Below are 25132 nucleotides of genomic sequence, written 5' to 3'. Positions count from 1 at the left end.
CTTGTTCCTCTGTGCTGGATTTAGCCCGGAGTCCTTTCAAAGCAAACATTCCAAAGTGAGCGTGGAGGAGCCCCTATCTGGTGGTCCCTGTGCCTGGTGCATGATTTATTTGACTTTTTCCACTTGGTATTTTGGACCTGATCAGACCAACTCTCCTGGGCTTGAAAAAGGAGTTCCGATTGCCATGGGAACGGTGCTGGCCGCGCACTTTGGCAGCCTGGAAGCATGTGCTCCCTTTGATCGAAGCCATGGGCCCTGTCTCCCCCTTCACCCTTCCCCTTCTTCCTTCCCTCCCTCCTTCCCCTCCCTGCTTCTCCCTTCCTCTGTCTGTGCAGGGCATGTGAGGGGGTGCCCATGCTTGTCCACTGGGGCTGACCACCACTGAGCACAGCCCCCATCCCGTCCCATAGAGAAAGGCAGCGAAGTGGGGAGGCATGATGTGCATCCCAGAGACCTGCCAGAATTTCAGCATCGGCTCCCCAGCATGGACCAGCAGGGAGTGCAGCCCTCTAGGCTGGGCCAGGGCGTAGGGCCCAGGTGAAGTCAGAAATCTCTCTCTTCTGTCTAAATCACAACTATCACTGTTTGCCAACTAATTAAACTCAGCATCACCAGTTAGCGTTTTATTTTATCCTATCATCTTTGAATTATGATAGATTTGATTTGGCTAATTACAGAAAGTATAGGTTTAAACTGGACTTAACCTCTAGTTAAAGGCAAATAAAACTTAAAAACATAAGTGCTGTATTTCACAAATCAGCTGCGTGATATCAATTACCTCTTTAGTTCTCGAAAGGACGACGACAATTAAGCCACATGGTATTTGGGGCATTGAAGGATTTTTATTTTCCCGAAGAGCATTGTACAATTATATTTTTATGAGAAATAAAGTATCTTCGCCAGAAAAAAAAGACAATATGTTTCTAACATGTAACCCAAATCTGTCGAAAGAAAGAAAGAAAGAAAGAAAGAAAGAAAGAAAGAAAGAAAGAAAGAAAGAAAGAAAGAAAGAAAGCAGCAGAAATCAGAAACAAGAATCATATTTTGGTTTTTTGGGTTTTTTTTGTTTTTTGGGTCCAGTCGTGGGGCCTGAACTCTGGGTCTGGGCACTGTCCCTCAGCTCTTCAGCTCAAGGCTAGCTAGCGTTCTACCACTTGAGCCACAGCGCCATTTCCAGCTTTTTTCTTTTTGCTTATGTGATGCTGAGGAATCGAACCCAGGGCCTCATGCATGCAAGGCAAGCGCTCTACCACTGAGCCACCTTCCCAACCCCTCATATTTTGTTTAAAAAAGGAAAAATTATAGACTAATCTCACAATCAAACATGCAAAACTAAATAGAACATTAACTAATCAAATCCTTAAGCTTCCACTTAAAAAAATACATCATGACCAAGTTAAATTTATCACAGGAATTCAAAGATGGCCTAATATTTGAAAAGCTGCTTATATAACTTATACCTAGAGGTTCAAGGGGAGACTTCGGGCTGGGGCTCAGTGGTAGAGTGTGAGATCAGAAGCAGGGTTCCGTACTTCACTTGGCCTGAGCAAGAAAGTCTGCAAGACTCTATCTCTATAAACTACCAAAAAAAAAACAAAAAAAAAAACAATCCAGAAGTAGAGCTGTGGTTCAAATGGTAGAGTACAAAAGGTCAGGGACAATACCCAAGCCTTAAATTCAAGCCCCAGGACACAAAAAAGGAAAGATGGAGAAGGAAGAAGGAAAGAAAGGAGAGAGAGAGAGAGAGAAAGAAAAAGAAAGAAAGCAAGGAAGGAAGGGAGGGAGGGAAAGAAAGAAAAGAAAGAAAGAAAGAAAAAAAAGAAAGAGGGAGGGAGGGAGGGAAGGAAGAAAAGGAAGGAAGGAAGGAAGGAAGAAGGAAAGGAAGAAGAAGAAATGAAAAAACGGGGACGGAACTCTCATGAGAGGATTCAGGAAGTCCCCTCAAAAGTGGGCTAGTTATCACAATAGCAGGTTATAGCTGGCTTTCTCCCTTGCCATATGATCCTGCTCTCTCTTCCACAAGTGCCTGCTTGCTTTTTTGCACTGAGGCTCTCTCCAGAAGCTGAGCACTTGCCAATACAATAGGCTTGGATTTCGGAACTAGATTTTAAGATAGACCTGTTTCCTTTCTTTTCTTTTTTTGGGTCCAGTCGTGGGGCTTGAACTCTGGGCCTGGGAGCTGTCCCTCAGCTCTTCAGCTCAAGGCTAGCGCTCTACCACTTGAGCCACAGCACCACTTCCAGATTTTTTCTTTTTGCTTATGTGGTGCTGAGGAACCGAACCCAGGGCCTCATGCATACAAGGCAAGCGCTCTACCACTGAGCCACCTTCCCAGCCCCGACCTGTTTCCTTTATAAGTATCCCAGTCTCACGTACTTTGTATAAGTAACACAAAATGTACCAATGCACTTCATAGTACATTTAAATTTGATAAATATGTAAAAAATATGTATGAAGACTGATTTAAAAAGAAAACCTCTGCAAATGGAATGAAGGAAGTGAGAGTGTGTGTCTTAATCTGTTTTGTTCTACAACAACAGAATCCCTGATACTGGGTAACTTATAAAGAACAAGAATTTGTTCTCATAGTTCTGAAGTCTGGAAAGCCCAAGATCAAGATGCTGGCATCTGATGTGCATCTTCTTACTGCTTCTTCACATGGCAGAAGGGAAAGGGAGAACAAATCTTGGATCCTTATATGTAGAAGGATAGAGTACAAACTACTCTCATAATCCTTACATAACAGCATTAGGCTTCACCTGGCAACACTGCATTGGAAATTAAGTTTCTAGCAGGTGAACTTAGGAGAATACAAAAGCCATAGTACTAGCAGGGTGCTGGTGGCTCATGCCTGTAATCCTAGCTACTCAGGAAGTTGAGATCTGAGGATCACAGTTCAAAGCCAGCCTGGGCAGGAAAGTCCCGTGAGACTCTTATCTCCAATAAAACCACAGAAAGCCAGAAGTGGTGCTGTGGCTCAAGCAGTAGAGCACTCTCCTTGAGCTGAAGAGTGCAAGGACAGTGCCCAGGCCCAAAGTTCAAGCCCCACAATCAAAAAAAAAAAAAAAGCCATAGTTCTGTGTGAAATGACCAAAGTGCTACAATTTTTTTTTTTTGTCGTTCGTGGGGCTTGAACTCTGGGCTTGGGCACTGTCCCTGTGCTCTTCAGCTCAAGGCTAGTGCTCTACCACTTGAGCCACAGTGCCACTTCCGGTTTTCTAGTGGTTTATTGGAGATAATTGTCTCACAGAGCCTGGTGCCGGTGGCTCACGCCTGTAATCGTAGCTACTCAGGAGGCTGAGATCTGAGGATCATGGTTCAAAGCCAGCCCAGGCAGGAAAGTCCGTGAGACTCTTTTTTTTTGGGGGGGAGGGGGTGTCTGGGCCTGGGCGCTGTCCCTCAGCTCTTCAGCTCAAGGCTAGCGCTCTACCATTTGAGTCCAGCGCCACTTCCGGCTTTTTTCTTTTTGCTTATGTGGTGCTGAGGAATTGAACCCAGGGCCTCAGGCATGCAAGGCAAGAGCTCTACCAGTGAGCCACCTTCCCCGTGAGACTCTGATCTGCAATAAACCACTAGAAAACCGGAAGTGGCGCTGTGGCTCAAGTGGTAGAGTGCTCGCCTTGAACTGGAGAGTGCAGGGACAGCGCCCAGGCCCAGAGTTCAAGCCCTACAACCGACCAAAAAAAAAACAAGAAGAAGAAGAAGAAATGTAAATCAAATGTGACAATTTGTTCAATCCCATAAGTAATGATTACACAGTATTTTTTTTTTTCCGGTTGTGGGGCCTGAACTCTGGGCCTGGGTGCTGTCCCTCAGCTCTTGAGCTCAAGGCTAGCACCCTACCACTTAAGCCACAGCGCCATAAGCATTTTCTGCTTATGTGGTGCTGAGCAATCGAACCTAGGGCCATGCATGCAAGACAAGCACTCTTTTACTGAGCCACCTTCCCAGCCCCAGTATTTTTCTTATATGCTGCATATTTAATTTTTTATATTTATAGTCATAAATTGTCATTCAAAGTTCTGTCTTAGTTTGTTCCAATACTGCCTAAGAATGGGTTGTTTGATTAAAAGAAATAACCCTAGACGGGTGTCAGTGGCTCAGGCCTGTAATAACCCTGTTCTAGTGCACACCCCAATTCTAATCAAAATGGTGAAATTATACCAATGTAGAATTTCAGCTATTGGTCAATACAAAGGCTCCCCCTGCTGGTCGTATTTGTCTCACACTCAAGTTTCAAGTAACTGTGAAGAGAAATGAAAGTCTTTAAGTTGTTTTTGTTGTTGTTTCCTGAGTGCGAAAGGTTAAAGTAAGAAACCCTGGCCAGGTGCTGGTGGCTCAAGCCTGTAATCCTAGTTACTCAGGAGGCTGAGATCTGAGAATCCCAGTTCAAAGCCAACTCAGGCAGAAAAGTCCCTGAGATTCTTATCTCCAATTAACCCCCAGAAAACAGGAAGTGGCACTGTGGATCAAAGTGGTGGAGCACTAGCCTTGATCAAAAAAGCTCAGAGACAGTCCCAAGCCCTGAGTTCAAGCCCTATGACTGACAAAAGAAAAAACAAGAAGCCACCCCAAATTCTTCTTTTCATGGATATACCCAGATCCTCTTCTCTGTTAATGTTACATATTATCTAAAGTAAAATAAACTCCCTACAGCCCTAAACAGACTTAGTTTTTCTTTTGTTATTGCTGTTTTTTTGTTTTGTTTTGTTTTTTTGGTCCGGTCATGGAGCCTGAACACTGTCCCTCAGCTCTTCAGCTCAAGGCTAGCACTGTACCACTTGAGCCACAGTGCCACTTCCGGCTTTTTTTCTTTTTGCTTATGTGGTACTGAGGAATTGAACCCAGGGCCTCAGGCATGCAAGGTAAGCGCTCTACCACTGAGCCACCTTCCCAGCCCCAAGACTTACAGTTTTCTTAACCATATTGTACATCTTGGTCCCCTTCCATACCTGGAGTGAATGCCACCCTGAATGTCTGGGAATGGCAAAAGTAACCTTTGCCAACTTGTCAAGAGGCCCTGGATATGGGGAGTGGGGGGAGCAAGGCATGACTGACTGAACACTGAAAAATAGATTAACTGTAGCATTACAGCTGCTATATGGCATACATAACGTCTCGTCATAGGATGACATTTCAGTTTTGTGTGTTGGTAGTGCTAGGTTCCAGCCCATGCCACTGAGCCATATCACAAGCCAACATTCTTTTTTTTTGGTTCAGTCTTGGTGCTTTAACTCCGGGCCTGGTGCTTATCCTTGAGCATCTTTTGCTCAAAGCTAGCACTCTACCACTTAAACCACAGCATTACTTCCAGCTTTTTCTGAGTGGTCCTTGAGATGAGAGTCTCACAGACTTTCCTGCCTGGGCTGGCTTCAAACCACAATCCTCATACAGACTCCTGAATCACTAGGTTTAGAGGTATTAGCAACCAGTAACCAGCTTCTCTTTTGATCTTTATCCATTGAGACTTAATTGAGTTCTAATACACTTTTCTTTAATCTATTTTGTCATTATACTTTCCACACTGCGTATTTCTCTTTTTTTTTTTTAATTTCATTTTATTTTATTTGAGAACATACTGTACAGAGGGGTTACAATTACATGGGCAGGATAATGCGTACATTTCTTACCAAGCATTGCAGCCTCCTCCTTTGTTTACCCTTCACCTCCCTTCCCAGCCTCCCCCCTCCCCCCCACCCAATCATACCCCCCTCCCCCCCCCACCGACATTGTAAAGCTGGTTTTGACATGACATTTTGTACTTCTCATTGTTGCAACAGGTCCACCTGAATCCTTAAACGACTTGTTTGTCCCCATCTCCTCCACATGTTATACTGACATCAAATATAGTGAAAGCGGGGGTTACACTGTAGGGGAGGGACATACAAAGCAACAAAGAAATAATCTTATAAATGCGTTAGAAACACATGCATGAAAGAAACGAAAACATTAAAATACATATTTAAGGGTTCGTTTTCCTAACATCACATTATCTGACCTTTTCCGCTTGACTCATACCTATACTAGATATTGCAAATAAGGGAAACCATGGGACCTATGTTTCTTTAGGCCTGGCTTACTTCACTTAATATAATTTTTTCCAAGCCTTTCCATTTCCTAACAAATGGGGAAATGTCATTCTTTCTGATGGAGGCATAGAATTCCATTGTGTATATATACCACATTTTCTTGATCCATTCATCTACTGAGGGGCATCTAGGTTGGTTCCATATCTTAGCTATGGTAAATAATGCTGCAATAAACATAGTTGTGCTGGTAGCTTTAGTGTGGTCTTGTTTGTAAACATTTGGGTAAATGCCCAAAAGTGGGATTGCTGGATCATAGGGGACGTATTTCTCTTTTTAAGCATAATTTTTAACATCGAAGTAATACATCATAAATTACTTCCCACATCTTTTTTGTTAAGCTCTTTCTAAATTTTCATTATGAACAATAATGCATTAACTAACTTGTAACAAAAAGGTTGTTTCTTCTTTCGCATTATTTTCTTTCTGGGCATTGGCCCTCAGCTCTTCAGCTCAAGACTAGCGCTAGACCACTAAAGACATAGAACCACTTCCGGCTTTTTCTGCTTATGTGGTGCTGAGGAATGGAACCCAGGGCCTTATGCATGCAAGGCAAGCACTCTACCACTGAGCCACCTTCCCAGCTCTTTTCGCATTATTTTCATAGGATAAGTTCCAAGGACTGAGGTTCTTGATCAAAGTCAAGAGTCGTTTTCTGAATTTTGATTCTTACTGTGATATCACTTTCCCAAACAATGTTTTTTTGTTTTGTTTTGTTTGTCAGTTGTAGGGCTTGAACTTTGAGCTTGGGTGCTGTCCACAGCTCAAGGCAAGTGCTCTACCACTTGAACCACAGTACCACTTCCGGTTTTCTAGTGGTTTATTAGAGATAAGTCTCATGGAGTTTCCTGCCCGGGCAGGCTTTGAACCGAGATCCTCAGATCTCAGCCTCCTGAGTAGCTAGGATTACAGGTATGAGCCACTGGTGCCCAGCTCCAAACAATGTTTTTGTTTTGGTTTGGTTTTTTTGGGTCCGGTCATGGGCCTGAACTCTGGGCCTGGGCACTGTCCCTCAGCTCTTCAGCTCAAGACTAGTGCCCTACCACTTGAGCCACAGCACCACTTCTGGCTTTTTTTTTTCTGCATATATGGTGCTGAGGAATTGAATCCAGGGCCTCATGCATGCAAGGCAAGCGCTCTACCACTGAGCTACCTTCCCAGCCCTCCAAACAATGTTTTCATAGTAACTTTAATTTTAGTCAGGTGCCTGTGCCAACACTGGCTTTTGTAGCATTTTCTTATTTCCTAGGGCATCTTATGCACAGTGGACTACTTACCAGATAGACACTTCAGCAAGTCTGAAATCTCCCCAGGACAGCTGCTTATGTGCTTTGCTGATGGAAGATGCTGTTTGTTTCCGCAGACCCAGAGACAATGAGTGTGACCTTTCAGCCTCTTAGTGCTTCCCAGGCTGAGCCCATCCAGGACCCCTTGGCAGACACTGTAAAAAATAGGTAAGTGTTCAAAATTATGGTGACACGGATTTTTCTACTTTTTTGTTGTTGGTGATGGTGGTCATGGGGCTGGACCTCTGGCCCTAGGCACTGTCCCAGAGCTCTTCAGTCAAGGCGAGCACTCTAACACTTCAGCCACAGAACCACTTACAGTTTTCTATTGGTTAATTAGAGATAAGAATCTCAGGGACTTTCCTGCCCAGGCTGGCTTTGAACTTACAGGCTTGAGCCACTGGTACCCAACTTGTCTGGGTTTTTGTATTTTTTCTTTACTTTCAATTAATTTGGTGTCTGTTTTCTTTTTCTTTTACTTTTTTTTTTTTTGGTGGGGGGGTCCGGTTGTAGGGCCTGAACTCTGGGCCTGGGCACTGTCCCTCAGCTCTTCAGCTCAAGGTGAGTGCTCTACCACTTGAGCCACAGCGCCACTTTTCCGGCCTTTTTTTTTTTTTCTGCTTATGTGGTGCTGAGGAATCGAACCCAGGGCTTCATGTATGCAAGGCAAACGCTCTACCACTGAGCCACCTTCCCAGCCCTTGGTGTCTGTTTTCTTCTGAGTGGTCTGGGCTCATAGCTGAAATTAAAAGAAACAGATTCCTGGGGAAGAACACACGTTAGTCAGATGGGTGGCGAGTAAAGTCTAAAAGCTGCCATGAAAGCAGCCTTTTCCATTTGTCTATGTATCTGAAATCTACCAAGATGCTGGATGAAGCTCTGGGTGAAATCCTATGATTGTAACACCAGTACAAGTGTGACGTAAATGAAGCACCTCCTGCGTACTCCCTGCGTGCTTGCTGTCAGCTCGTTGTCCAGTAGCTCAGCCAGACACTCCGGTCATTTGAGCAGAGTCCTTCTTGTTCATGGCAGCTGGGGTAGTCATGTGAGCCTCCATCTGAACTATAGCCTGTCATGACCACTGTGAGGCTGGGTAAGAAGAACCAGCTCCACCTGCCCAGGGGTGTAACAGCTCTCCTCCTGGGTCAAAAATGTTTTGTGTTTACCAGCAATAAACAGAGAAAAGTGTTTAAATAACTGAAAGAATTCTACTTTTACTTTTTTTTTTTTTCTTTTTGCCAGTCCTGGAGCTTGAACTCAGGGCCTGGGTACTGTCCCTGAGCTTCTTTTGCTCAAGGCTAGCTAGCCCTCTACCATTTGAGCCACAGCACCACCTCTGGCTTTTTCTGTTTATGTGGTACTGAGGAATCAAACCCAGGGCTTCATACATGCTAGGCAAGTACTCTATCATTAAGCCACATTCTCAGCCCCATTTTTACGTTTTTATGCCTTATCTTTTCCTGTTACATATTTGAACAGTACTACCTGCCATCTAAAAAGACAAAATTCGCTGAAGAACTTTTTTTTTTTTTTTTTTTTTTTCTTTTGCCGGTCATGGGGCCTGAACTCTGGGTCTGGGCACTGTCCCTCAGCTCTTCAGCTCAAGGCTAGCACTCTACCACTGGAGCCACAGTGCCACTTCCAGCTTTTTCTGTTTATGTGGTGCTGAGGAATCGAACCCAGGGCCTCATGCTTGCAAGGCAAGCGCTCTACCACTGAGCTACCTTCCCAGCCCCAAGAACTTTTTTATCACTGAAGAACTTTTTTAATCTGGAGGCTTAACAAATATCTCCCAAGTGGGAAGGGGAAACAAAGGAGGAGGCTACAATGCTTGATAAGAAATGTACTCATTATCTTGCCCATGTAATTGTAACCCCTCTATACAGTATTTTCTTTCGTTTTTCTTTTTCTTTTTTTTTTCTTTTTTTTTTTTTGGGTCCGGTCATGGGGCCTGAACTCTGGGCCTGGGCGCTGTCCCTCAGCTCTTCAGCTCAAGGCTAGCGCTCTACCACTTGAGCCACAGCGCCACTTGAGGCTTTTTTCTTTTTGCTTATGTGGTGCTGAGGAATCGAACCCAAGGCCTCATGCATGCAAGGCAAGCACTGTACCACTGAGCCACCTTCCCAGCCCCATATACAGTATTTTCATAATAAAAAAAAAAAACCAAATATCCCCCAAGTCATTATAGTTATTGTGACCAAATATAAACTTTGATACAGAAATTTCTAAATATAAATGAGAGAAAAAAAAGGTGATTTGACCAGGTCCATGGTAATTATTTACAGCATACCTGCTCCTCAGGGAAAAGGTTTTCCTAGCACTAAATTTTTTTTTGGGGGGGGGGGTCCAGTCGTGGGTCCTGGACTCTGGGCCTGGGCGCTGTCCCTCAGCTCTTCAGCTCAAGGCTAGTGCTCTACTACTTGAGCCACAGTGCCACTTTTTTCTTTTTGCTTATGTGGTGCTGAGGAATCGAACCCAGGGCCTCAAGCATGCAAGGCAAGTGCTCTACCACTGAGCCACCTTCCCAGCCCCTCCTAGCACTAAATTCTAAAGGAGACTTCTGTGAGTTTTTATAAAGTGACACTGAATGATTTAAAGACTCATATACTTAGAGGAAATTCCATTTACCTCATTCAAGATGTATTTCTCAAATCTCCACAGCAAGGCCCTGTGCTAGCACAGCACAATATCCTGACTTAGCAAAAAAGAGAAAATGCGCTGAACCAAGCCTTGTACACCACAGCGAATAGTATCTCTGCTGTTATTCCAAGACACATCCACTCTCTCTACCCATAGGGAACAAATCAGTGACAGCTCTTCATACAAAACTGCCACAGTAGTGGCTGAATCTGAGCAAGAACAAAACTAGGATGTTGAAGGAATCCATTTGTTCAAAGAACACTAGACACTCAGGGCACCAGTGGCTCACGCCTGTAATTCTAGCTACTCAAGAGGTTGAGATCTGAGGATGGAGGTTCAAAGCCAGCCTGGACAGGAAAGTCGTGAGATTCTTATCTCCAATAAACCACTCAGAAAACTGGAAGTGGTGTTGTGGCTAAAGTGGTAGAGAGCTTGCCTTGAGCTGAAATGCTGAGGGACAGTGCCCAAGCCCAGAGTTCTAGTCCCACAACTGACTAAATAAATAAATAAATAACAAAGAACACTAGACACATGGATGGAATCAGCTCCATTTTCATAGTCAATTATTTTATTAATGCATGCTAATAATGACTTTTTTCTTTTTTTGGTCAGTTATCAACTCTGGGTCTGGGCATTGTTCCTCAGCTCTTCAGCTCAAGGCTAGCGCTCTACTACTTGAGTCACAGCACCACTTCCGGCTTTCTCTGTTTATGTGGTGCTGAAGAATCGAACCCAGGGCCTCATACATGCATGGCAAGCACTCTACCACTGAGCCACCTTCCCAATCCCTTGAGTTTTATTCTTTAAAAAATTATTGTTAGAAGGCTCGGAAGGTGACTCAGCGGTAGAGTGCTTGCCTTGCATGCATGAGGGCCCTAGGTTCAATTCCTCAGCACCACATATGCAGAAAAAGCTGGAAGTGGTGCTGTGGTTCCAGTGGTAGAGCGCTAACCTTGAGCTGAAGAGCTGACAGACAGCGCCCAAGCCTAGAGTTCAATCCCCACAACCAAAAGAAAAATAAATAAATAAATAAATAAAACTCAAGCCAAGCATGGTCACCACCATCTGAGAGGCAGAGTAAGGAGGGTGGTGAATTGGAACCAGACTGGGAGTTAAACTGAAACCCTGTCTCAAAGGAGCAAGCCAGGCATTGGTGGTACATGCTTCTACTCTTGGCTACACAAGAACCTAAGATCTAGAGGATCACAGTTCAAAGCTAATTAAGCAAAAATAAAATAAAATAAATCTGTGAGATTCCATCTCATAATAACCAGAAAAGCCAGGTGCGGGTGGCTCATGCCAAAAATCCTAGCTACAGAGAAGGCTGAGATCTGAGGATCACAGTTTAAAGCCAGTCAGGGCAGAAAAGTCCCCAATTAACCACGAGAAAACTGGAAGTGGAGCTGTGGCTCAAAGTGGTAGACCACTAGCCTTAAACAAACAATAACAAAAAAAAAAGAGCTCAGGCCAGTGCCAAAGCCCTAAGTTCAAGCCTCATGACCACCAAAACAAACAAAACAAAACAAAACAAAAAACAGAAAAAAGCTATGGCTGGGGGCATGCTGAGCAAGCAATCTAAGTAATTTTGATGCCCTGAATTCAAGCCCCTATAGGGTAGATAGAGAGGGAAGAAGAGAGGGAGGAAGGAAGCTCAGAGTTGGTAAAAGAACAAACTGATAGTTACTTTCTAAGTAACTGCTTTCTAAGTCTCTCTCACCTCATACTGAAAATTGAAATTTGATGGAAGAGATTTCTTTGTGTAGTTGTACCAGTCCTAGGATTTGAACTCAGGTCCTAGGCGCTACTCCTGAGTTTCTTTCAGCTCAAGGCTTGAGCCACATCTCCACTTCTGGCTTTTTTGGTGATTAATTGGAGATAAGAGTCTCACTGACTTTCCCAGCTCTGGTTGGCTTTCAATTGCCATCCTCAGACCTCCTGAGTAGCTAGGATTATAGGTGTGAGCAACTGTTCCTGGCTTTGATGGAAGAAATTTGAATGACAAAAATCTCGCCTCATTCAACTAAAGGTCTAAAAGTACATAACTATAAAGAGGTAAATGATAACACATCCATCCCCCCTCCCCCTAGCTCTGTGAATTAGTTTTAGGATTTACTTTGAAGCAACTTCAAAAGTAAAGTGCAGGGCTGGGAAGGTGGCTCAGTGGTAGAGTGCTTGCCTTGTATGCATGAGGCCCTGGGTTCAATTCTTCAGCACCACATAAAAAGAAAAAGCCGGAAGTGGGGCTGAGGCTTAAGTGGCAGAGCGCTAGTCTACAGCTGAAGAGCTGAGGGACAGCGCCCAGGCCCAGAGTTCAGGCCCCACGACCGGACCTAAAAAAAAAAAAAAAAAAGTAAAGTGCAAGCTGGGAACAAAATGCTTGCGCCTGTAATCTTAGCTACTCCGGAGGCTGAGATCTGAGGATCACAGTTCAAAGCCAGCTCAGGCAGGAAAGTCAATGAGACTCTTATCTCGAATTAAACAGCAGAAACTGGAAATGGCACTGTGGCTCAAGTGGTAAGAGTGCTCGCCTTGAGCTGAAGAGCTGAGGGACAGCGCGCAGGCCCAGAGTTCAAGCCCCACGACCGACCAAAAAAAAAAAAAAGTAAAGAGCGCTCTATACTCTTCCTGACCCTGGGATGTGCCAAGAAAAGAAGTTACATTTGTCAAACACAAGGGTTCAGCAGAGAACAGATGAAGTGGACATCTGGTCACTTGCTCTCTTCCCTCCACCCACACTTTGCTCTTTGATGAGGTTCTTTTGCTTTGCTGTTTTAAAAGGGGCAGAGACAATGGTGGACACCATACACACAGAGGACTGCCAGAACCTGGGCTTGAGCCACCAGAGAAGTTGGACATTATGGACACAGTTCTTCTTCCAAGAGTAAGAGAAGGGAAGACTGTACCACGATTGTTCAACCAGCAGGCACCAGGTACCATCAGTCCTGTAAGTGCACACATTCATTGGCTTGATCCAGAAGCTCCACATAGATCCTGCTGGGGTTACTATGCATCGGTGTTTAGGTTGCTCACTCTACTGGAGCACCTGACGAAGGGACAGGTAGTTGTTGAAGTCTAGCTGCTCACCAAGCCCTGCACCTCAGCATTGTACTGCATCCTCCTAAAAGATAGAGACCACTTTCAATTTCTACAAGTACTGAGTGGGTGACTATGGCCCCACTCTCAGGAGGAACCACCATGCTCTCACAGCCCTGGGGAAAGGTGAAGACAACTATGGCTGTGGTCACTTCCCTGAGACTTCCTACAAGTTAGCAATGATGCAGAAGAGAATAAAGCTGGTTTTGATAGAAAACAGTTGGACCAACCTACCAAAGGTGAAAACTGTTTCACTTTGATCCAGCTCAGTAGTCTGTGATTTAGCATCAAAAAAAAGGAAGTGGGTGTGTTTTCTTTCTCTTTTCTCCTATGATATTACTCCCTAGCCATTTAAAATAGAAGGCTTGGCCTTTGACTCTCCTAACTACCTCCAGATTCTCTGAAACTCATTCTACTGCTTCATCCACACCCCAAACACATCCCATTAGAAGTCTCTGTCACCTTATTCAACAGAATCTTTCTTTGATAGGTTTTTGCGGGGTTTTTTCTACATGTTATAGTCCCTTTTCCTTAATTTTCCACCTTTAGGAGAGGGAGTTGATCAACAAGGCCAAGGAGAAAAAAAGAATCAAGACAGAGAAGAACAAAGCATCCAACAAAGAGATAGAAGAAAAGGTCTCCAGGGCAGCAAAGGTAGCTGTGGGTAAGAGAGTGTTTTCAAGTTGGGCATGGTGGCTCATACCTGTCATCCCAGCTACATGAGAATAGGAGTTCAAACAGGAGGACTGCAGTCCAGGCTGGCCTAGACAAAAACCAAAACTTCACGTTAAAAAAAAAAGAGCTAGCCGGGCGCTGGTGGCTCACACCTGTAATCCTAGCTACTCAGGAGGCTGAGATCTGAGGATCGCGGTTCAAAGCCAGCCCGGGCAGGAGAGACCGTGAGACTCCTATCTCCAATAAACCACCAGAAAACCGGAAGTGGCGCTGTAGCTCAAGTGGTAGAGCGCTCGCCTTGAGCTGAAGAGCTGAGGGACAGCTCCCAGGCCCAGAGTTCAAGCCCCACGACCGACAAAAAAAAAAAAAAAGAGCTAGTTGCCAGTGGCTTATACCTGTAATCTAGCTGCTCAGGAGGCTGAGATCTGAGGTTTGCAGTTCAAAGCCAGCCCAGGCAGGAAAGTCCATGAGACTCTTATCTCCAACTAACCACCAGAAAACTAGGAAGTGGGGTTGTGGCTCACAGTTGGTAGAGTGCTAGCCTTGAGCACAAAGGTTCAGGGACAATGCCCAGGCCCTGACTTCAAACCTTACAACCAACAAGGGATTGAAGGCATGGCTCAGTAGTAAAGCATCTACCAAGCAAAGGCAAGACTCTAAGTTCCCACCCTAGTACTCCTAAAGAGAATGAAAGCAAAACCAAGAGAACCACCCAGAAGGCCCCTGTCAGGGCTAGGAGGCAGTATCAAGAATTAGCACAGATTCTAGGGGACAAACTATCTGTCTAGTCTCCTCAACTTCCAAGTTAAGGCAGTGTCTTACTGCGCAGGCATAGAGGAGACCCAGGTTTGGGGGGGTCTAAATAATAACATCCTCCAAAACTACATAGCCTCAGCATTAGGAGGTCTGAATGTGTGAACTCATGAAGCCCTTGGGAAGAGGGTGTTGCCATCCTATTCATGTAGCAGCTGGGCTGAGAAAGCATGAACAACTGGCATGTCAAACAGGTAGTAAAGAGATGCATTCAGTCAATAGGAAAGCATTGATTCCCTGTCACACTATCTTCAGCCTCCAACAATTTATAACTACAGATTGAGATCCCTCATATGCAAATCCAAAATCCACAACGTCCCCAAATCTGAAACTGTTTGAACAGCAAAAAATACCACAAGTGAATTCCACACCTGAACTCATGTTACAGTTTGTCAAAATTCAGGCACACTGAAAATACTGTATAAATTTACCTTCAGGCTATGTGTATCAGGAGTATATGAAGCATAACCGAATTTCCTGGGCCTTGGATTCTCCCAAATAGCTCATTATGTATATGTAAATATTTCAAAGTCAGACCCAACTCTGAAATACTTCTGCTTCCAGGCATTTTAGATAGGGGGTGTTTAGCCCACAAAACACAATTGGAGCACTGGGTTCAGTTCTAGTTGGAAGATGTGCTCAGGTTCAGTGATGACACATTATTTGGAGACATAGAGGCGGTAGAGACATCAGAGGTGACAATCAGATGCTCATCAGATGTCACAATTATGAGGGAAATAAATGTGGTTGGTCAAGACCCAGTTTGGGGGAATTGTCAGAGGATGTAGCTGAACTCACCACAGAGGCCATACTAAAGGGCACATCCTTCCAGATCTACTGTACTTTGGGGTCTAGCTTTAGACCCAAAACTGTCATGGCTGGTTTGTATTGCAATGTTCACTTGCCTGTTTATTTCCTGTTCCACCCTTATGAAAAGGGATGGTATAGTTATCTTTTTCAGTTTTTCAGAGCTGAGTTGAAAAATCCTCTACAATTTTGTGCATGTTTGCTTCCTTGGAAAGCTAGGAAGAGGGGCTGGGAATGTGGCTTAGTGGTAGAGTGCTTGTCTAGCATGCATGAAGCCTGGGTTCAATTCCTCAGTATCACATAAACAGAAAAAGCCAGAAGTGGCACTGTGAGTCAAGTGGTAGAGTGCTAGCCTCAAGCAAAAGCAGCTTAGGAACAGTGCCCATGCCCTGAGGTCAAGCTCCAGGATTGGCAAAAACACAAAAACAAAAACTTATGCCCATCCTTGCTGTTGGAAGGACAACATAGGACACACCTATTCTTGAGGTTTTTATTATTAAACTCTTGCTAAGTTTACATTTGTGTAGCTCATGACATTGGCCAAGCTAAGAAAAACAAATGTTATACCCTTAAAAAAAGAACTGGGGGGGGGGGGGGGAGTCATGGGGCAGGGGAAGGGGAGTGGTTAGTGGGAGAAAAACAAGGGAGGGAATAACAAGTTTGACAAGAAATGTACTCCTTACCTTTTTTATGTTACTGTAACCCTTCTGTATATCACCTTTACAACAAAATAAAATTAAAAAAAAAAAAAAACTGAGGAAGTCTGCAGGGTAGTAAACCTCCTCAGAACTGCAAGTCTGCAAGTCAAATGCTCAGGGCAGGGCTTTCCAGATATGCCTGGAGAGAGAAGTACCACCCTACTAGCGGTCAGGGTAAGATTGAACCAAGGGTCTCCACATGCTACTGAGCACATGCTCTCCCATTAAACTACATCCCTAAGCCCAGAAATACTTTTTGAATAGCAATACTGCTGAATGATAGTTGATTCAAATAGGAATAAAGTAGTGTCCCAATGGATAGTCTTAGTACTATTCTCAAAATGTTGTCACAACAGACTCAGGTTCTAGAGCTAGGGCTCCGGAATTTGCACCTTCTTCCTGTGGACGATAACGCTAAAAAAGTGACTAAAAGGACGAGGAGAGATCCTATTTCCTAATTCATTTATACCTCTGCCCCCAATTGTTTTCCCCCAGAAAAACCAAAGAACTCTAAGGCTGCCAAGGAACTACAGGCAATTCCCAAAGGAAAAAAACCTGGAGCCAAAAGGCAAAGGACACAAAAGAAAAGGAATGTGGCGTTATCAGCAGAGCTGAGTGGACCTGGGGGCCCACTCAGAGAAGCCAAGGGCACCCCTGAGAGACGCTTCATCCGTTCACACTCTATTACAGAAGCAGACCCTTGGTTTTCTCCACAGTATGATGTCCAGGAGACACAAGTTTCTATAGACAGAAGATCCTCATCCACTCAGCCTATGACTGTTACTAACAACATGGAATATGAAGAAGAGAAAATCCCTGAAGACCTGTCAAAGGTAGGGGCAACATTGTCTCTCATCTTGGTTCAAGGGAGTTTGGTCCTTACTTATCTAAAATGCTAAAAAGAAGTTCTAAAAGAACTCCACTGTATAACAATCTGATTTGTTCTACTTTGGTGGCTTCAGACCCTATAGAGAAGCCAGATAAGCTCAAAGAAAAGGGCATTCTGCTAGACCCAAAATAATGGGCAGTACCAACCCCTCCCAAAGAACTGAGGTAGGTACCACAGCCATTTTTGCCAGGTACAGGTCTCATCAGACAGGGGTGGACCTCATGGACACTGGCCATCAGAAACAATCACATAACATTGACTTGGCCTAGAGCTCATCTCCTGGCCTCCCAAAAGCTATAGAAATTTCCCCTTTTGGAATCTGCTTTTCTGTTGGTACACAGTTAAAGCAAAGGCAGTTCATGCACATACATCTGCTTTAGAAAGTGTTTTATGTGAGGGAGTGAGAAGTTGGCTCAGTGGGAGAGTGCTTGCCTCCCATGAATGAGGCCCTGGGTTCGATTCCTCAAGCACCTCATAAGCAGAAAAAGCAGGAAGTAGCACCGTGGCTCAAGTGGTAGGGCTCAAGCCTTGAGCTGAAGAACTGAGGGACAGTGCCCAGGCCAAGAGTTCAGTCCCTACCACTGACAAAAAAACGAAACAAAACAAAAAGAAAGTGTTTTATGTGGGCTGGGAATGCGACTTAGTGGTAGAGTGGTTGTCTAGCATCATGAAGCCCTGAGTTCGATTCCTTAGTACCACATAAACAAACAAACAAACAAAAAAGCCAAAAGTGGTGCTGTGGCTCAAAGTGATAGAGTGCTAGCCTGAACAAAAGGAGGACAGTGCCCAGGCCTTGAGTCCAAGCCCCAGGACTGGCAAAAAAAAAAAAAAAAAAAAAAGTTTTATATGCTGGGAATGATGGCCCACGCCTGTAATCCTAGCTACTCAGGAGGCTGAGATCTGAAGATCTCAGTTCAAAGCCAGCCTGGGCAGGAAAGTCTGTGAGACTATCTCTCTCCAATTTATCACAGAAGAAGACAGACGTAGTGCTGTCGCTCAAATGGTAGTAGAGTGCTAGCCTTGAGAAAAAAGGAGCGTAGGGACAGCACCCAGGCCGAGTTCCTGGATCGGGAAAAAAAAAGTGTTTTATGTAAAAGTTGATTTGTTTTAGGGGCAATGTGGAGATTTAAATAGAAGGAACAACAACAAACAAACAAACAAAAAGCAGGTATAAGGGAAATTACTCTAGAAATTCTCTGCAATTAACCAAAAAGAATACTATACTGATAAGACCATTTCTAGAGAGGACTTGACACAGCCCAGGGAGATGCATGAGCTGAACTGTATTGGAGGGCTTATACCCAAAAAGTATATTTTATTTTATTTATATATTTTTTATATCTTTTTTTTTTGGGGGGGGGGTGTCCGGTCGTGGTGGCTGAACTCTGGGCCTGGGCGCTGTCCCTCAGCTCTTCAGCTCAAGGCTAGCGCTCTACCACTTGAACCACAGCGCCACTTCCGGCTTTTTTCTTTTTGCTTATGTGGTGCTGATGAACCAAACCCAGGGCCTCATGCATGCAAGGCAAGCGCTCTACCACTGAGCCACCTTCCCAGCCCTATTTTTTATCTTTTTGTTGGTCCTAGGGACTGAACTCTGGGCCTGGGCGCTGTCCCTTAGCTCTTCAGCTCAAGGCTATCACTCTACCACTTGAGCCACAGCGCCACTTCTGGTTTTTTCTGCTTATGTGGTGTTGAGCAATTGAACTCAGGGCCTCATGCATGTGAGGCAAGCACTCTACCACTGAGCCATCTTCCCAGCCCCCCAAAAGTATATTTACATACTACAAACACACACACAGCTATAGTTAAAATCCTGTAAGTTATATCTACATTTAGTATATGAAGCTAAATCTCATTTAACCTTTCAAACCACATTTGTTAGTCTATTATAACAAGCTTCAGCTTACAAACCTGGAAATTAAAGCCAAGTTAAAAGCTTAGACAGATATTACACAAACTATTGAGTGGTTGAGCCAACAAACTTCAAATTCAAAGTTCTTATCACTATTCTAAAGTATTGACTACTTATTTTATAGTACATCATTTTCCAGAAGAGATTTCAGGAAGCTTTTTCCTTTATAGTCTGCAAACCCTCTCTACTATCCAGATTACGGAATTTTGCACAACTGATGGAAATTTTAATCGGTTGGCACTTTATGTCTGCTAGATCATCAGAATTTCTTAAATTTATTGTCACTCCACAGTACTCTGCTGCTTCTACAAAAACTTAAAAGCTTGAAATTTCCATCTGGGCTGGGGTAGAGTCCCAGGGAAAAAGTTACCTCTCGGGGCTGGGAAGGTGGCTCAGTGGTAGAGTGCTTGCCTTGCATGCTCGAGGCCCTGGGTTCGATTCCTCAGCACCACATTAGAAAAAAGCCGGAAGTGGCGATGTGGCTCAAGTGGTAGAGTGCTAGCCTTGAGCTGAAGAGCTGAGGGACAGCGCTCAGGCCCAGAGTTCAGGCCCCACAACCGAACCAAAAACTAAAAGTAAAAAAAAGAAAAAGTTACCTCTCAAGTCTCTCCTTAGAGACTTATCAGTGAGGAGGAAGCATTACAAAGACAAAGAAAGCTACAACATGATGTCAGTGAAAAAAAATGGTGGGTTGCTAGAATTAAAATGTGAATCTGACCCCTCCATACCTAAGACTGCCTCTGAAAAATGGTCCTGCTTTGGTCACAGTATTTTCTAGCCCTGGCTTCAAGTTAGCTTTTTTTTTCCCTGTCCGTCATGGGGCTTGAACTCTGGGCCTGGCGCTGTCCCTCAGCTCTTCAACTCAAGCCTTGGCCCACCCCACCACTTCCGGTTTTCTGATGGTTTATTGGAGATAAAGAGTCTCAAGGACCTTCCTGCCCAGGCTGGCTTTGAACTGCAATCCTCAGATCTTAGCCTCATGAGTAATTATGATTACAGGGGTGAGCCACAGGCACTTGGCTCTTTTTTTTTTTTTTTTTTTTAAGGCAGTCCTCCACTTAAAGATATTTAATTGGTCTGGGAGGAGCACTGTCCCTACCTCCCCCCCACCCTTTTTTTTGCCTTGGATAATTTCAAAGATAGCTAGGGTTAAACTGTGGAACCTCCAATATGTTTGTTTTCCAGTCATGGAGCTTGGTCTAGGCACTGTCCCTTAGCTTTTCTGCTCAAGGCTAGTGCTCTACCACTTTGATCTATAGCTCCATTTCTGGTTTTCTTATAATTAATTGGAAATAAGAGTCTCATGGACTTTCCTGCCTAAGCTGGCTTCAAACTATAATCCTCAGATCTCAGTCTCCTGAGTAGCTAGGATTACAGGTGTGAGCCACCACAGCCTAGTTTGAAAACTATTTGTCACCTTCATTATTTCAGTGAACCCAGGTAATAGCTCTGGGAGGAAAACAGTATCAGGGAAATTAAGTTGGCATCTCTAAATCCCAAAGCACGTGAGACCTGAGTCCAAGTCAGCAGGACCCCACTGTCCAGGCAAGTAGTAACAATAGTTTGTCACCCAAGTGGATTCGGTTATCTAATTATGCTAAATAATTAGATTAATAGAGTGATCGGATAATCTAATTAGCTGAGATTGCCCCCCCTTAAAAGAGACAAGACTGTGTTACAGCTTCCTCCCACTAAAAACATTCTGCTCTTAGGCCCTTGTAGCTAAGGAACAGGAAAAGGTTTCCAGGAACAGACTTCGAGCAGAGAGGGCTGAGTTGAGGCGGCTGAAGGTGGAAAGGAAGAGAAGGGAGCAAGAAGAGGTAAGAAAGCTACAGCAGGAGCAGATGGAGAGAGCAGAGAAGATGAAAGAGGAGCTAGAGCTGGAGCAGCAGAAACGAGCAGAAGAGATCCGGTAAGTCTATTAAGCAGCAGACTGGAAAAGGCTGGGGACCGATCTCCCTCCAGGGCTTGTTCACGTTCCCCAGGGGAATCTATGAACAGCCTAGACCAGATAAGACCCACTCCAGACCTGGGAAGATACTCAAGATAGTTGCTGAAAGGTCATCTAGGAAAGGCTTTGAGATTCAGTACAATAAGCATTCTTAGATGTTCTGCAGCAGTCTGCTTTGCTTTAGGTCCTTCCACAGGTTTTGACTCTAATCTCTACAACCTTGAGGCAGGAGTTTCAAATTCTATTTTGTAATGGAAAGTGAAGCTCTGAGAACTTGAGGGGAGCTGTGTACTGGAACTCTTAGGTTTATAGTTCTGACCTCCCAGTATTTCAATCCTGGCTTCCACTGGAAAAACCTTTTATGATGAGCAGCTGGATGCTGGCCTGGAAGCTACTAAAGCCCTCCTGGGGAGCACTCACACTACCTGTAGGCTTGTCTGGTGCTTTTTGTCATTTCCCGGCCTCTTTTTTTCTCAGCCTGCAGAAACAGAGACTGGAAGAAGCACAGAAGCAGCAGCAGGAAGAGGAGAGAAAGCAATGGCTCCAGTTGCAAGCGGCCCAGGAGAGGGCCCGGCAACAGCAAGAGGAGTTTCGGAGGAAGCTGCAAGAAATGCAACAAAAAAAGCAGCAGGAGCAAGCTGAGAAGGCTGGTAAGGGATTCTTCGGAGTTCTTCGTGTGCACCTCTGTCTGGGGCAGAAATATTTAACTGTGGGTGTACATTTGTATCTATCCTAGGCATTCGTGAATGAAGCACTCTAAATGTATAAGCTGATTTTTTTTCCAAGTGATTATTACATGTGACTATGGTGAATTGCTGTAACCTAAAATAGGGAGAAAAAGAACTTGTGGTAATGACTCTAGGGTCCCACTGCCAACTCAGTAATCCCTTTTCCCTTTTAGCTCAGCTGTTGCCTCCTAAATTCTTACTCCTGAATGGTTTCAGGACACCTTCGGGGACTGAAAATCCCCTACAGAGGATCTGGCAGCCTGTGATAAAGCAGAATTTCTGAGTCCCTAGGAACCACACATTTCCAAAGTGGACCATTAACACACCCTGCTAATCACACTCCCCTTTCTATTCTGTAGAGGCAGAGAAGCAGAGGCAGAAGGAATTGGAAATGCAGTTAGCAGAAGAACAGAAACAACTGATGGAAATGGCTGAAGAAGAACGACTGGAATACCAGTTGTGGAAACTGGAAGCAGAAGAGAAGGCTCTGCTAGAGGCTGAGGAGAGAAGGCAAAAGGAAGAGGAAGCAAAGCTGGCTCTGGAGGAAGTCATGAAACAAGCTCAGGAGAAAGCCAGGTACTGGATATTAGGGCAAAGGTACCCATAAGGGGGTGGGGGAAGTGTTTGTTCAGAACCTCAAAAGAAAAGGAGACCTCCCAAAGAAAGTAATGCTAAGGGAAGTGTTGACCCTGATTTTGAACCCACTGTCTTCCTCAATACTTAAGGAGTGTCCTGAGAGGTGGCTCACACCTATTTATTTAATCCTAGTTACTCCGGAGGCTGAGATGAGGTCAAATTTTGAAGCCAGCCCAGGAACAGAAGGCCCTGAGACTCTTATCTCCAATTAAACACTGAACTTGCGTGAAGTTGTGGCTCAAGCAGTATAGTGCTAGCCTTAAGCAAAAACATTCAGGGAGTGTCTAGGCCCTGAGTCCTAACCAAAGTACAGGAACGCCATGAACAAAACACACACAGCGAAGGACTGAACCATATTCAACTTCATTCCACCAAGGATTAAAACAATGCTAACTGACTTGGTTTCATCTTCACTGTGTGATAACCAGCCCAGGTACTTTTCCAGGCTTCAACTCAAAGCCAGAGTGCTGTCCCTTAAAGTTTTTTGCTCAAGGTTGGCCCTTGACCACTTGAGCCATAGCTCTATTTACAGATTTTGACTAGTTAATTGGAGATAAGACTTTCTTGCCTAGTCTGTCTTTGAATCAAAATGCTCAGGTCTCAGATTCCTGAGTAGCTACGATTAAAGGATGAGCCACCAGAGCCCAGCTCAGCACAGGTACTCTTATTGTACCAGTTTAAGAATTGTAAATTATGCCTTCCTTTTTGCTTTTCTAAGAAGATGCTCAGGATACCCTAAACTTTATATAGTTACTAATCATGCAGAACATTATCTAAAACCCAGCAAAGCTCTACCAACTTAAAAGATTTCTAGAGTACTTATTCTTGCACCTGGGGGGGCGGGGTTGTCTCCTTAGGCAAAAAGCTGCTTTGGAGAAACAATTTCATTTCACCCGAGAACTCCATAAGGAAGCCAGTGGCTTGAAGTGGACTCAAAACATTTCCAGACCATGGGTTTATTCTTATTTCCAGTTCCTACAAATACCCAAGCCATAAGGCTAGAAGAAAACTAAAAAGTAAGTTGAGAGGTAGTCTCTCTCTCTCACACACACACACAAAATTTTTCATAATAAAATTCCATCCTGAGCCTGATTAGTTATCTCACCTGGCTTTTCTGAATCCACATCAGACTTTCTCCTCTGGAACTTCTATTCCCACTCTTACACACAACAAACTCTGTTTTACCCAACTGCTCTTCACCTATTTAAAATCTATGTTCTAGACCTACAGTTTCAGCGTTAGTGGATAAAATTACCCAGATCCATAATTTCAGTTTGAAACTGAAAACTTTATGACATTCAACCTATTTCATTCCAGTTAATGTGTTTGAAAGAGTTCCAGGTATATGGAAATTATGAAAATTCGGAATTAGCTGATGCATATAGAAATTCTTTAAGCCTAACCCCACAACCATTAAATGTCTTTGTAATCACATGACAAATGTTCACTTGAGCAAAAGGAAAATGTTGAAAGGGATGAAATTGATCAAGATGCACTGTATTCATAAAACTTCTTTGTTAAATGGCAACTTTTTGGTACTAAAGATAATAAAAAAAATTGGGGGAAGGATGGGCTGGGAATGTGGTAAAGTGCTTGCCTAGTATGCATGAAGTCTTGGGTCTGATTTCTCAGTACCACATAACAGAAAAAGCCAGGAGTGGCGCTGTGCCTCAAGTGGTAAGAGTGCTAAACTTGGACAAAAGAAACTCTGGGACAGTGTCCAGGTCCTGAGTTCAAACCCCAGGACTGGGGGGAGGGGGGGCGGGGAGAGTGAGAAAGAAAAATTGGAGAGGGGAGCAAAAAGAAATGTTTTGTGAGGTAATTCTTTCACAGCCCAGAAGCATACAGTCTAGAGCACCACAGTCACATAAGATATACATAACATGTAGCTATTAAAGGCATTCAAGGGGCTAGGAAGTTGGCTCAGTGATAGAGTGCTTGCCTTGCATGCCTGAGGCCCTGGGTTCGATTCCTCAGCACCACATAAGCAAAAAGAAAAAAGCCGAAGTGGCTCTGTAACTCAAGTGGTAGAGCGCTAGCCTTGAGCTGAAGAGCTGAGGGACAGTGCCCAGGCCCAGAGTTCAGGCCCCACGACCGGACCCAAAAAATAAAATAAAATAAAGGCATTCATCTTTCAAAGCAGCTACACTTCAAGTGCTACTATATCAGACAGCACTAATATAGAATATTTCCACATCACCAAAGTTCTAACAGGATTAATTTTGAGCCCTGAGAAGGAACTTAAATTTTTGCTCCTTTGCCTTGAAGACTAACTCACATATTTTATTTAAAAACCACACCATCAAGCAGGGCACTGGTGGCTCACGCCTGAAACCCTAGCTACTCAGGAGGCTGAGATCTGAGGATCAGGGTTCAAAAGCCAGCCTGGGCAGGAAAGTCCATGAGTCTAATCTCCAATAAACCACTCAGAAAACCATAAGTGGCCCTGTGGCTCAAGTGGTAGAGCACTTGCCTTGAGCTGAAGAGCTGAGGGACAGTGCCCAGGCCCAGAGTTCAAGCTCCACGACATTAAAAAAAAAAAAAAAAAATCACACCATCAAGCAAATAAGTCTTTCCACAAATTTCTATTGGTCCACTTGACCATATATAGAAAAACAGTATTAGGTATTCCCTCCAATTTCTCACTAATGCTCACTTGATTTCCTTAGAAATTACGCTTCTAAACCTTAATTTGGATTCAATGTTGTTGATGGATTTGCTTAGACTCAATGCTTTAACTCAGTATGGTATATAAAGCAAGAACAATGCATGGGTAATAAATTCAAATTGTCATTTGAGCTTTTTTTTAACTTGCTGATTCCACATGCATATTTATTCAAATTATTCAATAGTACTTAAGCAGATAAGAGCATCTCAACTAATTCAACCAAGAATAGAAGAATAACCACTAAAGGAAA

General features: G+C 44.0%; 1 protein-coding gene and 1 long non-coding RNA gene across 4 annotated transcripts in view; one reads left to right on the top strand and one right to left on the bottom strand.

Annotated features, from left to right (window-relative positions):
* LOC138825050 (uncharacterized protein KIAA2012 homolog) overlaps window positions 1–23921 on the top strand; it is a 118653-nt gene extending 94732 nt beyond the window's left edge. For 2 of the 3 annotated variants that reach the window (XM_070019431.1, XM_070019421.1), the window contains exons 15-22: window positions 7450–7540; window positions 12791–12956; window positions 13655–13769; window positions 16594–16931; window positions 20612–20811; window positions 21328–21500; window positions 21938–22154; window positions 23072–23921. In XM_070019431.1, coding sequence (XP_069875532.1) covers window positions 7450–7540; window positions 12791–12956; window positions 13655–13769; window positions 16594–16931; window positions 20612–20811; window positions 21328–21500; window positions 21938–22154; window positions 23072–23210 — 1439 coding nt within the window. In that variant the 3' untranslated portion in view covers window positions 23211–23921. The remainder of the gene's footprint in view (window positions 1–7449; window positions 7541–12790; window positions 12957–13654; window positions 13770–16593; window positions 16932–20611; window positions 20812–21327; window positions 21501–21937; window positions 22155–23071) is intronic. The other variant, XM_070019437.1, reaches the window with a different exon arrangement.
* On the bottom strand, window positions 5747–16170 carry LOC138825059 (uncharacterized). Its single transcript, XR_011371324.1, has 3 exons — window positions 16084–16170; window positions 7364–7527; window positions 5747–5867 (listed from the first exon to the last, which is right to left on the bottom strand). It is a non-coding gene; the product is annotated as an uncharacterized lncRNA (long non-coding RNA).
* Window positions 23922–25132: the final 1211 nt, after the last annotated feature.

Source organism: Dipodomys merriami, unplaced genomic scaffold (genome assembly GCF_024711535.1).
Source record: "Dipodomys merriami isolate MVZ:Mamm:240054 unplaced genomic scaffold, mDipMer1.0.p SCAF_1, whole genome shotgun sequence".
Lineage (NCBI taxonomy): Eukaryota > Metazoa > Chordata > Mammalia > Rodentia > Heteromyidae > Dipodomys > Dipodomys merriami.
Note: the sequence above shows the minus strand (reverse complement) of the source record. Positions and strands in the feature narration are given on the sequence as shown.